General features: G+C 39.9%; 1 protein-coding gene across 1 annotated transcript in view; it reads right to left on the bottom strand.

The window, feature by feature from the left end:
• Positions 1 to 5134: 5134 nt before the first annotated feature.
• The window catches only part of ccdc83 (coiled-coil domain containing 83), a 76144-nt gene continuing 66002 nt past the window's right edge, over positions 5135 to 15276 (bottom strand). The window contains exons 9-11 of the mRNA XM_078544878.1: positions 15115 to 15212; positions 11467 to 11660; positions 5135 to 5398 (exon numbers count right to left, since the gene is read on the bottom strand). Of these exons, the coding sequence (XP_078401004.1) occupies positions 5225 to 5398; positions 11467 to 11660; positions 15115 to 15212 (466 nt within the window). The 3' untranslated portion in view covers positions 5135 to 5224. The remainder of the gene's footprint in view (positions 5399 to 11466; positions 11661 to 15114; positions 15213 to 15276) is intronic.

The raw sequence follows: 15276 nt of genomic DNA, 5'->3' as shown, positions 1-15276 counted from the left end.
ATTGTGCTTTTTCAATGGCTGAGATTGTACTCAAATTTGACTTCCAACTCCTAGATTCCTTTTGCCATCAGGAATCTTCTGCTGTGCCTTGAGTATCCTTCTCAGTTGTTTCACGGTACTTTTTCTATCCTACAGCTCATCTCCTTGCACCCCCACCCCCCTCCCCCTGCCCTGATGTATTTCAGTGCATTACTGGTTTCCCAGCTTTATTATGCTTCTATGTGGATTCTAGACCAAAATCCCCTTTCTTCTAGTCCAAAAGTTAATTTCCCTGCTGCTTCTGGAACTTAGTGACCTCTAACATTGCTGATTTTTTTTCTTCAGCAGCTTTGATGTCTGAAATGCACCTGTATCCTCCCTTTTCTCATCTAGCTGAGAGCTTTTCACTCTAACTGCTCCAGCTTTCCTTCATTCCTACCATTTATTCCATTGTTTTCCACTGGTGCTGAATATCTGATATATTCCCAATTCTGCCTGCTTTCTACAGTTGCAGACTCCATTTGTCCATATATTGGCTCCATTGGTGCTCAGCACTAATTAAAAAGCTACTTCCCACCTCTGCTGGATCTGTCCTGGCTGTTGTTCAACTCTCCACCACCTTGGCTCTCCATTTTCCATGGGAAAACCTCTAGTGTAGTGCCATCTGATACTCTGCCCCTCCTGGAGCCACTTGCTCTCCATATCTGTATCCAAACCTAGACATTAGTTTGTCAGTGCTTCAAGCTGACTCCACGCTATCTGCAAGTCAACTATGTACCACCATGTCTGACTTTGACTTTAACTTTGGACTTGTTCTTATTTTCATCTCCCTGTTCTTTGTTTAAAACCATAACCTTTCAATGCAACCTAAATTTTCTGTGTCCATTCAAATGTGCATTTTGGCTGCTGCTTCAGACCTGAGGCCAAAAAATCCATCTCTTTCTTTCTTTAATCCTCCTGCCCTCCTGTCGTCTCCCTTTCCTGTGCCAGCCATTCCATCTTATATTTTGCTCCTTGCTGATACTGCCACAGCTCCTGCCCCCCACCTCCCCAACAATTCTACCCCAACTTTTTATTATTCCTCCACTTTGCTTCCTTCTGTCCCAGATTGGACTTGTTCTTGAGTAAGGCCACAGCTTCCCACTGTGCAGATCTGACCAGACCACATCAAGCACTATCATTCCCTGTGCTGTGTCAAACTGCTCACTACGGTAGAATCATCTTGCAATGCAAAAATAACTTTTTTTTTCTCCATTACTGGTTGTATTCTCTGTCCCCTCCACCTTCATTTTCATGTGCAAGCAGCTCATGAACTTTTGAAATTAAGATCGAGACCATCCGTTCAGCTACCAATGCCATATTCCTCCGTCTTAATCCTGAACCGACACCTTTCTCTAGTTTCTCTGCTATTTCCTGTCATGTCCATTCTGAAATCATTTGCCATACCTATTGCTTCTTTAGTTCCATTCCCACTAAACTGCTGATCACCCAACCTCCCTTCCTGGCCTTTATGCCAATATAAATGGTTCTCTCAAGTACTGTCCCTCTGACTTTTAAAATCTGTTGCTGTTCCTCTCCTCCAGAAACCCATCCTTGACTTCTCTGACCCTGCAAACAACCTCCCCTTCTCAAGTGCTTGAACATGTTATTGCCTTCCAAACCTGAGCCTATCTTTCCCACAACTACATGTTTGAACCTCTCCAGTTGGGTTTCTGCCCAGCCATAGTGGCTGTAATCAAACTCACATTACATCCCTGTGACTGAGACCATTGTGCTCTCTCTTTCTCCATTCTGTTGGATCTCTTGGCAATCTTTGACACTGTTCACCATCCTCCTCCAATGCAGCTTTCTGATGTCTACTTGGTTATGAGTTCCTCCATACTACTTCAGCCATAAAGGCTCATGCAATGACTTCTCTCCCCACCCCTGTGGAAAATGGGGGGAAAAATGCTGAATCCTACACCTCGCAATTTTTGTAGTGTGCTTCCATCATTAGAGAGGTAATTGACTATTATCCAGTCTTACCTTTGGATTACTGAGTGAAGGAAGAAATGAGTTTTTTTTTGCCCCGCAGTGCTATAATCTATTATTGGGTGTATATTGACACAATGTAACATGAATATTTTGTTTCCTTAAGGATTCCAATCTTCTACCAAGTTTTCTTGACACTTTGGGCACTTTGTTTTCTCTAGTGATGTAAATTCCTTAGGTACTGGTATGTAATCAGTGGGCACTGCAAGAACTTGAATGCATCATTCCCCGCGAAATATTATTTTAATTTAAATAAGTTTCCTTTAAAATTTTGATTTTTGTTATGGTACCCCATAAGGGCTGCTAACTTGTTTATTCATTTTGTTTATTTGGTTGCCTCAAAAGACTATAAATTCCTTGGTTAGGCTCTAAATCCAAGCTCCTGTGCTATTAGGATGAGCAAAATTTCTGGGATGAGACTACTTATTTAAATATTTAAGTTTTTAATATTGATTTGTAACAATGGATGGCTTAATTTTTATGTTTACACTCCTCTTCCTTCAAAATATAATTCCATGCTTTGAAAGTAAGACAGATAGTAAGAATTTCTATAGATATTTTAAAAAGAGTTAACAAAATGAGCATTGATCCTATAATAAGTGAGTCTGGGGAATTAATAATGGAATGAAAAGGTATTTGGCATTGGTTTTCAATATAGAGAATACAAGCAACATTCAAAAATAGCTGTAAATCAGGAAATGGAAGGTAGGGAGGAACTGAAGAAAATTACAATCACCAGGGAAGTAGTACTGAGCAAATTGTTGGAGCTGCAGGCTGAAAGTCTTTGACTCTGGGGAGTCAGAATGCAGGAAACTACAAGCCAGTTAGCTTAACATCTGTAATAGGGAAAATGTTAGAAGCTATTATTAAAGATGTATAACAGGGCACTTGGATAAATCCAAGGTAATCAGGTAGAGTCAATGTAGTTTTGTGAAAGGGAAATCATGTTTAACCAATTTATTGGAGTTCTCTGACAAAATAGCATGTGCTGTGGATAAAGGGGAACCAGTGGATATACTGTATTTAGATTTCCAAAAGGCATTTGATGAGGTGCCACATCAAAGGTTGTTTTGTGGAAAATAAAAGCTCATGGTGTAGGGGTAACATATGGACAGAAGGTTGGCTAGCTAACAGGAAACAGAGTAGGCATAAATGTGTCATTTTTTTGGTACTAGGATTTAACGAGTTGTGTGCCACAGGGCTCAGTGCTGCAATAAGAAAGCATCTTATCTAAAAGGTGTGAGATTGCAGAGCTCAGATGCAGAGAGATCTGGGTGTGCTAGTAATGAATTGCAAAAGGTTGCTATGCAGGTACAGCAAGTAATGAAGGAAGCTAATAGAATGTTATAGTTTATTGCGAGGGGATTTAAATATAAAAGTAGGGAAGTTATGCTTCAGTTATACAGGGCTTTTGTGAGACCACATATGGAGTACTGTGTACAGTATTGGTCTCCTTATTTAAGGAAGGATGTAAATGCGTTGGAAGCAGTTCAGAGAAGGTTGACTAGGCTAATACCTGGAATGTCTTATGAGGAGAGATTGGACAGGCTAGGCATATATCTGCTGGAATTTAGAAGAGTAAGAGGTGGCTTAATTGAAACATAACATCCTGAGGGGTCTTGACAGGGTGGATGCTGAAAAGATGTTTCCCCTTGAGGGAGAGACTAGAACTAGGGGTCACTATTCAAAAATAAGGGGTTTCCCATTTACGACAGAGATGAGGAGAAATTTTTTTCTGAGGGTTGTGAGTTTTTGGAACTCTGCTTCCACAGCCTTTTGAGGAAGAGAGTTTTTGAATATTTTTAAGGCAGAGCTAGATAGATTCTTGATCAGTAAGGGGGTGAAAGGTTATCAGGGTAGGTGGGAGTGTGTAGTTGAGGTTACAATCAGGTCAGCCATGATCCTATTGAATGGCAGAGCAGGCTTGAGGGGGTGAGTGGCCTACTTCTAATTTGTATGTAACCTGACCTCTGTCTTTATGTATGCACCCCAGGCACCACCCCCCCCCCCCCCACCCAAACCAATTCACCCTGCCCCATTTCTCTGATTCTGGTCTCCTCTTGCGTATAACTTCCTACCGACCCCCTATCCTTCCTACCCAACTTTCACAACACTGTTGATGGTCATAATTTCAGCTATGCTGTGAAGTTCCCTCTCTGAATAAGCTCCCCTTTCCTGTGTTCTTTTAAGACACTCCTTAAAAGTCACATCTTTGACTAAGCTTTTGGTTAACCCCTCCTAGTTGTTCCACCTATAGCTTTGCATCTTTTTCTGATCATGCCTCTAAAATGATTTAGGATATTTTACTACATTAAAGGTGCTATATGAATGCAATCTGTTGTAATCTTACGATAGTTTATCTAACTTTCAGGTGAATGCAAATCCAGTATACTGATTTCTAACATGTTTATGATCAACACATTGATTATAAAAAAATTTATGAATAAAACAAGTAGCCCATCTTTAGCACCTTATTTTGACTTGCATGATTCTGCGCCATAATTCATAATCAAATGAAAATAAAATGTTTGCACTTTTGATAACTTGAATTTTTGACCTGCTGTTTTCCAGACCAGATAAAAGTCATGGTGCTTTTTTTTCCCCTATAGTGTCAATCCAGGATGCAAGCGGTAATTTGGTGATGCCACCAAAATGGCCTTAGAATGAGGGATAATTTTTTAAAAAATTCTGTCTCCTAACGCTAGTATGTTCTGTAAAAAGCGTAACTACCTTAAATCCCTACCTAAAGTTTCCTTGTTTGCATATCATTTTTAAATTTGGAGCAAAGGTTTAAATTTATATATTTTTAAATTTGAAGTGCAGAATTATGGTCTATAAAAGTAAACATAAGAAAGTAATTGATTTTTGGTTGCTCCACGTACCTTAATGGATAAATGTGGTACATTATATTCAGGAAGTTGCTGGATTCAATTTCTGCTCTGTATTGAGTTATCTTAAACCTGATGGGGTCACTGCCATTGTCCATGGGTACATTAAGAGAACAGCTACTTGGGTGAGATATCTGAACACTGCAGGTGCCTATGGAAATATTTTTTACCATGAGTCAGTGTTTTCAGGAAAGTTGGAGTCAGGAGGTGGAAGGGAAGTAAACTAAATTGTTTGAGACTTGTAGCCACGATAGCAGTTGTCTTTTAAAATTTTAAATAATCCACTCTGCATCTACTAATGCTTCAAATTACATGAGTTTTAATACCTATAATATAGCAGATCTGAGCATTGTGCCAGTAACAGGCCACACCATCTCTACTTCATTTGATTTTTCTTCATTTCTCTTTTCTTGACTCAGAGGTTGTGTGTTGGCTTCAAGCAGCATAGCTCTGCCCTCTATGTGTAACAGCTTCTGTTCCAGGGTCCCGCACTCAAAATACTGGAAAACAAATTGCAAATGTTTATACAGTTATATAGTAACTAAAAAGTGCTATATAAATGCAAGATTTTATAAAGACACAACGCTCCTGGGAAGCACTTTGGGAGATTTTTGAGCCACATCGTCAGATGACCAAAAGCTTGGTCAAAGAGGTAGGTGAGCAAGGCAGAGTGATTTATGAAGGAAATTCCAGAGCATAGGGCCATGGCAGCTGAAGGTACAGCCAATAATGGTGGAGTGATTAAAATCAGGGATACGCAATAAGCACTGGGAGCTCAGACAGTTGTATGACTGGAGGTGCTTAGAGAGATGGGAAAGGACCGAGGTCTTGGAGGGATTTGTGACCAAGGAGGAGAAATTTAAAATCAAACTTTTAAAAAATTCATTCGTGGGATGTGAGTGATGTTGGCAAGGCATTGCTCATCCCTAACTGCCCCAAAAAAGTGCTTGTTAGCTGCCACCTTGAACCGCTATAGTCTATGTGGTGCAGGTAGACCCTCAATACTGTTAGGGAGGGAGTTCCAGGTTCTTGACTCAGTGACTGTGAAGGAACAGTAATATAGTTCCAAATCAGCGTGTGAGGCTTTGGGGGAACATACGAATTAGGAGCAGGTGTATTCTGATCTCATTACAGCCTTGGTTCAAACATGAACAAAAGAGCTGAACTCCAGAGGTAAGGTGAGAATGAATGCCCTTGACATCAAAGCTGCATTTGACCAAGTGTGGCATCAAGCAGCCCTAGCAAAACTGGAGTCAATGGGAATCAGGGGAAAGCTCTCTGCAGGTTGGAGTCATACCTAGCACAAAGGAAGATAGTTATGGTTGTTGGTGGTCAATCATCTTAGTTCTAGGACATCACTGCAGAAGTTCCTCAGGGTAGTGTCCTAAGGCCAACCATCTTCAGCTGCTTCAATAATGACCTTCCTTCCATCATAAGGTCAGAAGTGGGGATGTTTGCTGATGATTGCACAATGGTCAGCACCATTCGTGACTCCTCATACTGAAGCAGTCCATGTCCAAATGCAGCAAGACCTGGACCATTTCCATGCTTGGGCTGACAGGTGACAAGTAACATTCACATCACAGAAGTGCCAGGTACTGACCATCTCCAACAAGAGAGAGTCTAACCATCACTCCTTGACATTCAATGGCATTATCATCACTGCTCCACTATCAACATCCTGGGGGTTACCATTGACCAGAAACTGAACTAGACGAGCCATATAAATACTGTGGCTACAAGAGCAAGTCAGAGGCTAAGAGTAACTCACCTAACTCCCTAAAGAATGTCCACCTCTACAAGGCACAAGTCAGGAGTGTGATGGATCCACTTGCCTGGATGAGTGCAGCTCCAACAACACTCAAAAAGCTTCAGGCCATCCAGGATAAAGCAGCCCGCTTGATTGTCACCCTTTCCACAAACATTCACTCCCTCCACCACCGACGAACAGTGGCAGCAGTGTGTACTATCTACAAGATGCACTGCAGAAATTCACCAAGGCTCCTTCGGCAGCACCTTCCAAACCAACGATCTCTACCATCTAGAAGGACAAGGGCAGCAGATACATGGGAACAGCACCATCTGGAAGTTCCCCTTCAAGCCACTCACCATCCTGACTTGGGAATATATCAGCGTTCCTTCACCGTCACTGGGTCAAAATCCAGGAACTTCCTAACAGCACTGTAGGTGTACCTATACCACAGGGACTACAATGTTTCAAGAAGACAGCTCACCACCACCTTCTCGAGGGCAATTAAGGATGGCAATAAATGCTGGTCTAGCCAGCGATGTAAATTAATTTTTTTTAAAATTGGACCCTCTGAGGTACAGAGGGATCTGGATGTCCTGGTACATGACTCACAAAAAGTTAGGATGCAGGTACAGCAAGAGACTTGACAGGGTGGATACTCTGCCATTTAATAAGATCATGGCCCCCAACTCCACATTCTTATTTTTAAACTGTTCCTTAGGTCGAGTCTCTCCAATAAGGGAGAACATCCATTCAACATCCACCCTGTCAAGTCCCCCTTATGTTTCAATAAGATCACCTCATTCTTCTAAAGTCCAATGAATACAGGCTCAGCATGTCTAACCTTTCCTCATAAGATAACTCCACCATCCCAGGTACCAGTTGAGTGAGGCTTCCCTGAACTGCTTCTAACACATTCATAACCTTTCTTAAGTAAGGAGACCAAAACTTATGTAGTACTCCAGATGTGGTCCCGCCAACACCCTGTACAACTAGCAAAACATCCCTACTTTTATATTCCATTTTCCTTGCAACAAACAACAACATCCCATTTGCCTTCCTATCACTTGTTGTACCTGCATCCTAACTTTCTGTGATTCATGTACCAGGACATCCAGATCCCTCTGTACCTCAGTGTTCTGCAAAATACCTCCTCGTGGATTGCAGTGGTTCACGAAGGCAGCTCACCGTCACCTCCTCAAGGGCAATTAGGGATGGGCAATAAATGCTGGCCTAGCCAGCGATGCCTACATCCCATGAATGAATAAAAAAAAAATTAAATAATATGCAGATTTTCTATTCTGCCTGCCAAAGTGAACAAGCACACATTTTCCCCCATTGTACTCCATCTGCCAAATTTTTGCCCACTTGCTTAACCTATCTATATACCTTTACTGGTGCCTTATGTCCTCTTCACAATTTATTTTTCTAACTATCTTTGTACATTAACAATTTTAGCAACTATACACTTGGCCCCTTCATTCAAGTCATTGATATATAAATTGTAAAAAGTTGAGGCCCCAGCACTGATACCTGTGGCACTTCACTCGTCATTTCTTACCAACCTGAAAATGACCCATTTATCACTACTCTCTGCTCCTGTTAGCTAACCAATCCTTTATCCATGCTAATATGTTACACCTACACATGAGCTCTTATTTTGCTTGGTAGCCTTTGATGTGACGTCTTGTCAAATGCTTTCTGGAAATCTAAGTGAAGAACATCCACAGTACCCCTTTATCCACAGTGGTGGTTACTTCCTCAAAGAACTCTAATAAATTAATCAAACATGATTTCCCTTTCAAAAACCATGTTGACTTTGCCTGATTTCATTGAGATTTTCTAAGTGCCTCACTATAACCTCCTTAATAGATTCCAGCATTTTCCCTATGACAAATGTTTAGCTAACTCGCTTAATTTCCTGCTTACTGTCTACCCCCTTTCTTGAATCAAGGACTCAAATTCACCAATTTCCAATCTAATGGGACCTTTCCAGAATCTAGGGAATTTTAGAAAATTAAAACCAATGCGTCTACTATCTCAGCAGCCATTTCTTTTAAGACCTTAGGATGAAGTCCATTAGGACCTGGGGACTTGTTGGCTTTTCATTGTAATAATTTTCTCAGGAGCCTTTTACCCTGGTGATTGTAATTGTTTTAAGTTCCTCCCTTTCACCACCTAATTCACGATTATTTTTGGGATGTTATTTATATCCTCTACAGTGAAGACAGATGCAAAATATCTGTTCAGTTAATTCAAACTTACAGGTGGTGTTCTCATGTGTCTGCTGCTCTTGTCCTTCTAGGTGGTAGAGGTTGCAGATTTGGAAGGTGCTGTTGAAGGAAGCTTGGTGAGTTGCTGCAGTGCATCTTGTAGATGGTACACACTGCTGCCACTGTACGCTGCTGATGGAGGGCGTGAATGTTCAAGATGGTGTATGGGTTATCAATCAAGCAGACTGCTTTGTCCTGGATGGTATCAAGCTTGAGTATTGTTGGAGCAGCAATCGTCCAGGTAAGTGCAGAGTTTTCCATCATGCTCCTGATTTGTGCCTTGGGGAGTCAGGAGGTTAGTTACTTGCTGCAGAGTTCCTAGCCTCTGACCTACTCTTGCAGCCACAGTATTTATATGGTTGGCACAGTTAGGTTTCTGGTCAATGGTAATCTTTGGGATGTTGGTGGGGATTCAGCAATGGTAATTGAACATCACGGGCTGATGGTTAGATTCATTCTTGTGGAGGTGGTGATTTCCTGGCACTTGTGTGGCGTAAATATTGCTGAAACAGGAGCTAATGTAGGTCAACGAACACAGGGGTGATAGGTGAATGGAACTTGGTGCTTTGAATAATCAAATGTAGTGATAACAAAAGCATAAATGAGGGTTTCAGCAGCAAATGAGGTGAGGCAGAGACAGTTGATGGAAGTAGGTGGTCTTAGTGATGGAGTGTATATGTGGTCCAAGGTTGAAAACTGCCTCAGACATTGGCTAGGGAGTGGGGCGGAGTTTGATTAGGGAATGTAGTGTGTGGCACATACGAAAGACAACGGCTTTGGTCTTTCCAATATATAGTTGGTGGAGAATTCTGTTAGTCTAGTACTGAGTCTTGGACAAGATGCATGACAAATCATATCGGAGAGGAAGAGTGGTGGTGAGGTATTGCTGGGTAATGTGTATTTCGTACGTTTTTTAACGAAAAATGCTACCTAAAATAATTTCAGTCCTTATCCTTGTTTCCACAGCTGCAGCATTGTGAAATTACTGTGGTACAAAACTAAAACTGGTCTTAAATATTGCATCCTATGCCATTGCAAGGTTGAATGAAAATGAATATTTTTAAATACTTTCCCAATATGATGTACAGAAGGGATTAAAATTCAATCCAGAAAAGTGATCTACTTCAAGATTTGAGCATATTGGTAAAAAAAAAAGTGGTTTACTTTCAATTTTTCATGCATTTTGTACTTTACACTAGGTGTACCCACAATCGATCTTGGATTTTAAAACACTCTTTTTATCTCGCAAGGTCCTTAGAAAAGTCATCATCTCCCATTTCTGTTTATCTTTCCCAAAACACTTTGAATCTTCAGATCTAGCTTCCACTTCCCTCATTGCAATGAGACTACCCTAGCCTACGCCTCTCCTCAACCTTTCCACAAATCACAGAATCTCTCCGTGCAGAAGAGGCCCTTCGGCCCATCGAGTCTGCACCAACATGTGAGAAACACCTGACCTACCTAATCCCATTTACCAGCACTTGGCCCAAGATCTGACATGATTGACAATAATCTGCTACTTGCTTGTGGAACTGTACTTGCATTATTATACTCCTAATTATCCCAAAACAATCAGCGTCCCCCCAGAAATGGCTTCTCTTTGTCTTTTGTCGTCATCATCACATCCACCCTTGCCACTGCACCCCTCAGTGACAGCATCTGTAGCATTCATACATATGCAAGTATATCAGATATACCTCTTCACTTCCCGTGACCATTTCAGTCCCAGGCAGAGTTGGAGATAAGTCAAACATCCATTCCTTTATTTTTGCTTATTCCCCCCACTCTTGCACCCACGTTATCTGCCTGGGACATTTGCTATACAAAATGAAATGCTCATGCAAGTAAATTGAATATCACAGAGAAGGTAAACAAACAATTCAGTGTTCTTTCAAAACATTATCGATTCAGGTAATTTGTTTAAGCCCCAAAACATTATAATTAGGGTTTACAGCATATTTACAAGAACAATTTTATGATTGACTACATTGTATGGATGTAAGATATTTATTTTGTTGTGATATTTGATTTAATTGCTTGAGCATTTCATATGAATGATAATTCAATTGTAAAGAATAATAATTCCCTATGGTATATAACTTCTTGAAAAGCTGATGAATGCAAGTATAATAAGACCAGCTCACAGTGGTTCTGTAATGGAGGTGTATGTTGGAAATCAGGTGACCATTCATGATAGTGAAATTTCAAATTATTGGTATTTAGTTTAATTTTGCTTCCCCATTACATGATTTTGGAATTGAGTTCTGATTATCAAGTTTTATACTTAAGTCATGTCTCCATTTAAAATGGTAACATGCTGATATATCTGAACAATATTAAACTAAAAAGGAATACATATATTTGCACCATTGTATTTATATAAAAATATATTCCATACTAAGCTTTTCAGTATCCTAATGTGTATATAAAAATACAGTTTTACAAATACCAACATTCTTGATCATTACACCTGAATTATAATGGAGTATTTTTGCAGGTAATGGCTAAATGTAAAAAAAAATTCTTATAATTTTATTTAACTAACCTCAAAGTAGTTTTCATCATCCTGTAACAAATAGGTGAGATTCTGTGACACGGACTTGCCTAACTGGAACTGTGGTTCATCATCACTTGTTGTCTTTTCCTCTTTAAAGCATGGTTGCATTAATGAAGCTTTATTCTCTGCTGCAAGAACTGTTGCACTTTTTGGTAGAATGGGGCTGAAATTATCATCGATCTCTGCAAGTGCATCAGTTTAAAAAAAAATTTAATACTCAACATGTCACCACAGTTCAAAAGCTGATTGCTTGGAGCATCAGACCTGTGGGTCTGTATAGATTCACAAATAATTAAAAGTAGCAATGCAAATTAATAAAACCACATCAATTACAAACAAAGCACTGACGTTCACTTCTAGAGGATTACAGTTCAGAAGTAATGTAGTTAAATCCAGAAGTTGCAGTTCTCTTGAATGGGCTCCAGAGGAGCCCATGCTGATGGTTCTGCTGAGACCTGTCAGTGCGAAAACATGGGATGATTACCCAGCACTTACCCTATTTTTTTACGTTGATTTTACTTAAGGCTGTTCTTAGCAGGTGTAGAGCCTGCTCAGGAGCGCAGCCCTTTAAATCAACGGCAATGTGGTAATTCTCCCAGTCCTTCGGCATCCCCAGTGGTTTTTCTTTCCCACCTCCCCAGTGGCAGTGGAGTTTGGAAAGGATAAAAGTGATGGGAGTTCAGGACCTTTTGGGTGAACAAGTGCAGCATTCTGAATAAATTGTAGCACATTGGAGGTTAGAACTGGCAAGCAGTAGCTGATCCATGCAAATCAGAAAGATCATGCATTCAATGCCTGGTCTTGCTAAACTGGCAAGTGCTGGATAATCATCTCATGTTTTCGCACTGACAGGTCTCAGCAGAACCATCAGCATGAGCTCCTCTGGAGCCCATTCAAGAGAACTGGCATCGAGTGGACCTTTGGCTTGAATAAACCTGAGCTAATGAAGCCTTTATAACTCATAGTTTTGAATTACTCCATGAGTGGAAACACCTTCTCTAAGTTTACCCCTTAATAATTTTAAAGACCTCTATCATGCCACTTCTCAGTCTTTTCTTCTTTTAGAGAAAAGAGCCCCAATATGTTCAGTCCTTCCTGATAGCTGTACCCTCTCAGTTCTGGTATCATCCTTGTAAAACTCCTTTGCACTTGTTCCAGTGATTCTATATCCTTTTTGTAACATGGAGACCACAATTTTGCACAGTATTCTAAATGTTGTTTAATCAAGGTTCTATATAAAGTTTTTAACTTCTGTACTTCTGAACTGTAATCCTCTAGAAGTGAACGCCAGTGCTTTGTTTGTAATTGATGTGGTTTTATTAATTTGCATTGCTACTTTTAATGATTTGTGAATCTATACAACTAGATCTCTTTGCATCTGTATCTTATTTGGACATATTTCCAAGGTGTAGCCAGCCTCTGATTCTCCAAAATGCACCATCTCATACTTGTCTTTATTGCAATTAATTTATCACTTACATGCCCATTCTGAAAAGTATTAACATCATCTTAGATTTTGTTGCAGTCCTCCTCTGTATTAACTATACTCCCTTCATGTGTGAATTTTTATATTGTACTTCTGATTTCTGAAATCATTATACAAATGATGAAAGCATTGATTCCTGTGGAACACCACTTCTTACCTTCCACCAGTCTGAGTAGCTACCTTTAACCCTTTCCACCTCATGGCTTGAATTTTCCAGAGCTCTGCTTGCCAGTTCTAACCTCCAATGTGCTACAATTTATTCAGAATGCTGCACTTGTTCACCCAAAAGGTCCTGAACTCCCATCACTTTTATCCTTTCCAAACTCCACTGCCACTGGGGAGGTGGGAAAGAAAAACCACTGGGGATGCCGAAGGACTGGGAGAATTACCACATTGCCGTTGATTTAAAGGGCTGCGCTCCTGAGCAGGCTCTACACCTGCTAAGAACAGCCTTAAGTAAAATCAACGTAAAAAAATAGGGTAAGTGCTGGGTAATCATCCCATGTTTTCGCACTGACAGGTCTCAGCAGAACCATCAGCATGGACTCCTCTGGAGCCCATTCAAGAGAACTGCAACTTCTGGATTTGAGTCTAAGTGGGCTGCCTGGAAGTTGTGGTGCTGTTCCAGCCCTCCAAAGCAACGAGCTGATCAGCGTTCACTGCTAGGCCCTGGCCGTTAATTAATTAATAAATAAATAAGGAAAATCTAGTTCCATTAGTTGATAAATGATACAATCCCAGCTGATAATACTGGACAAGTCAGATCCCAGAGTGAAACCTGGCTTGATAAATCCTAACTTCTCTTTAGAAATGTGGAGGTAAGTTACTGAACAAATTCACAGAAGTCTGCTGATGAACTTTTCTTGCTTTAATAAATATTTTATTCTTTGTATTGAAAGTGAACTAATAGACACCAGACAAAAAGGTTGGAAAGATCTCAATATAACACAAGATGATGATTCAAATTCACACTATTCCTCTACCCCAGCAATATCTTTACAGACACACAAACCAATGAAGAGTTACCACTAGCTTGATGCAAACACTTCTGGCTTGGGACTGGCAAAGTTGCATACAATTTTCTTCAAGTGAATTCTTGAGCATTCGCTTGATTCTTACCCAACTTGTATCACTCCTCAAGACACCTAGGAATCACACTCCAAACTCACTGTTTCTTCAAATACGGAGTAAACAAAATGAGTTCCCTAGACTCAGTCTTCCAGGAGCACCTCTGATGAACTGATCACTTTACTGAGTCATATAACTGATTATTCAGTTAACTACTGTCTTAACAGCCTTATAGTTTTCTTGTCAGAGAGCTTAAAATTCCTGTCCCTTCTATGACACACATTGAACTCTCTTGTTTGTCTTTTCTGTGTCTGTGTCACTTGACCACTGTTGCTAGGCAACAGTAAAGCTTTTTTTCCACTTTGTGTTTTTCTTCCCACAACCACTAAACTTTTAACCCCTTTTAACCCACTTCTTTAACTTCAGGGGTTGTAAAACCTCATAAAAAAAAAGTATATATACAAACAAACCCAAAATCCCTGACCTTTAGACTCCCAGACACGAAGGCTCACAAACAACCTAAATGAAACTGAAACCACTTTACCTTTCTTAATACATAACTATGTATATATCCAACTTAAAAATTATAAATTGTTCATAACAAGTCACTAACTTTTGAGCACATAAAATATAAATAATGAAATGAACAAAGAGAGAATTTATTTTGTTTGCAGAGGGTTGTTAGGACATCAAATGCCTTGGCAGAAACTGCTGAAAGCAACAAAAGTTTAAAAAAAAATGGAAGTGGATAATTACTTGAACAAAAAAAAGTTCAAGAGGGCACCTGGAAAGGGCAGTAGAATAGAATTGGTTTTCACAGACCCAGCAGAGGCATTTTGAATTGAATGGCCACCTTCTGTTGTATAAAATTCTATTATTCTAAATCATTGCATTTAATACTCCAATAAAGTAAGTCAAATTGTGTGAATTGAGTATTGAATGTTCTGTACATTGTTAGTTATTAATCAATACCACATTTTCTACCTTACAACTATATAATAGTTTTTTTTTAAAGTAGTAGTGTGGAAACATGGACGTTGAAAGATTTCTTCGTTGTTAAACATTTTTTTTTCTTCAATTACCTGAAGGTTGGCCTCTGAGCTTTAATTCCGCTACATCATCTTCCAGTACACCACTGTCTTGGCCTTCAGTTCCAACTGCATGAATCTTTAATAAATTTCTATGACCATCAGAAATAAAAAAATCATTAACAACCATACATTGCGTTTGACAAGTGGTTTTAC

Source organism: Cetorhinus maximus, chromosome 7, assembly GCF_964194155.1.
Source record: "Cetorhinus maximus chromosome 7, sCetMax3.hap1.1, whole genome shotgun sequence".
Classification (NCBI taxonomy): Eukaryota; Metazoa; Chordata; class Chondrichthyes; order Lamniformes; family Cetorhinidae; genus Cetorhinus; species Cetorhinus maximus.
This window is presented reverse-complemented; position numbering and strand designations above follow the sequence as displayed.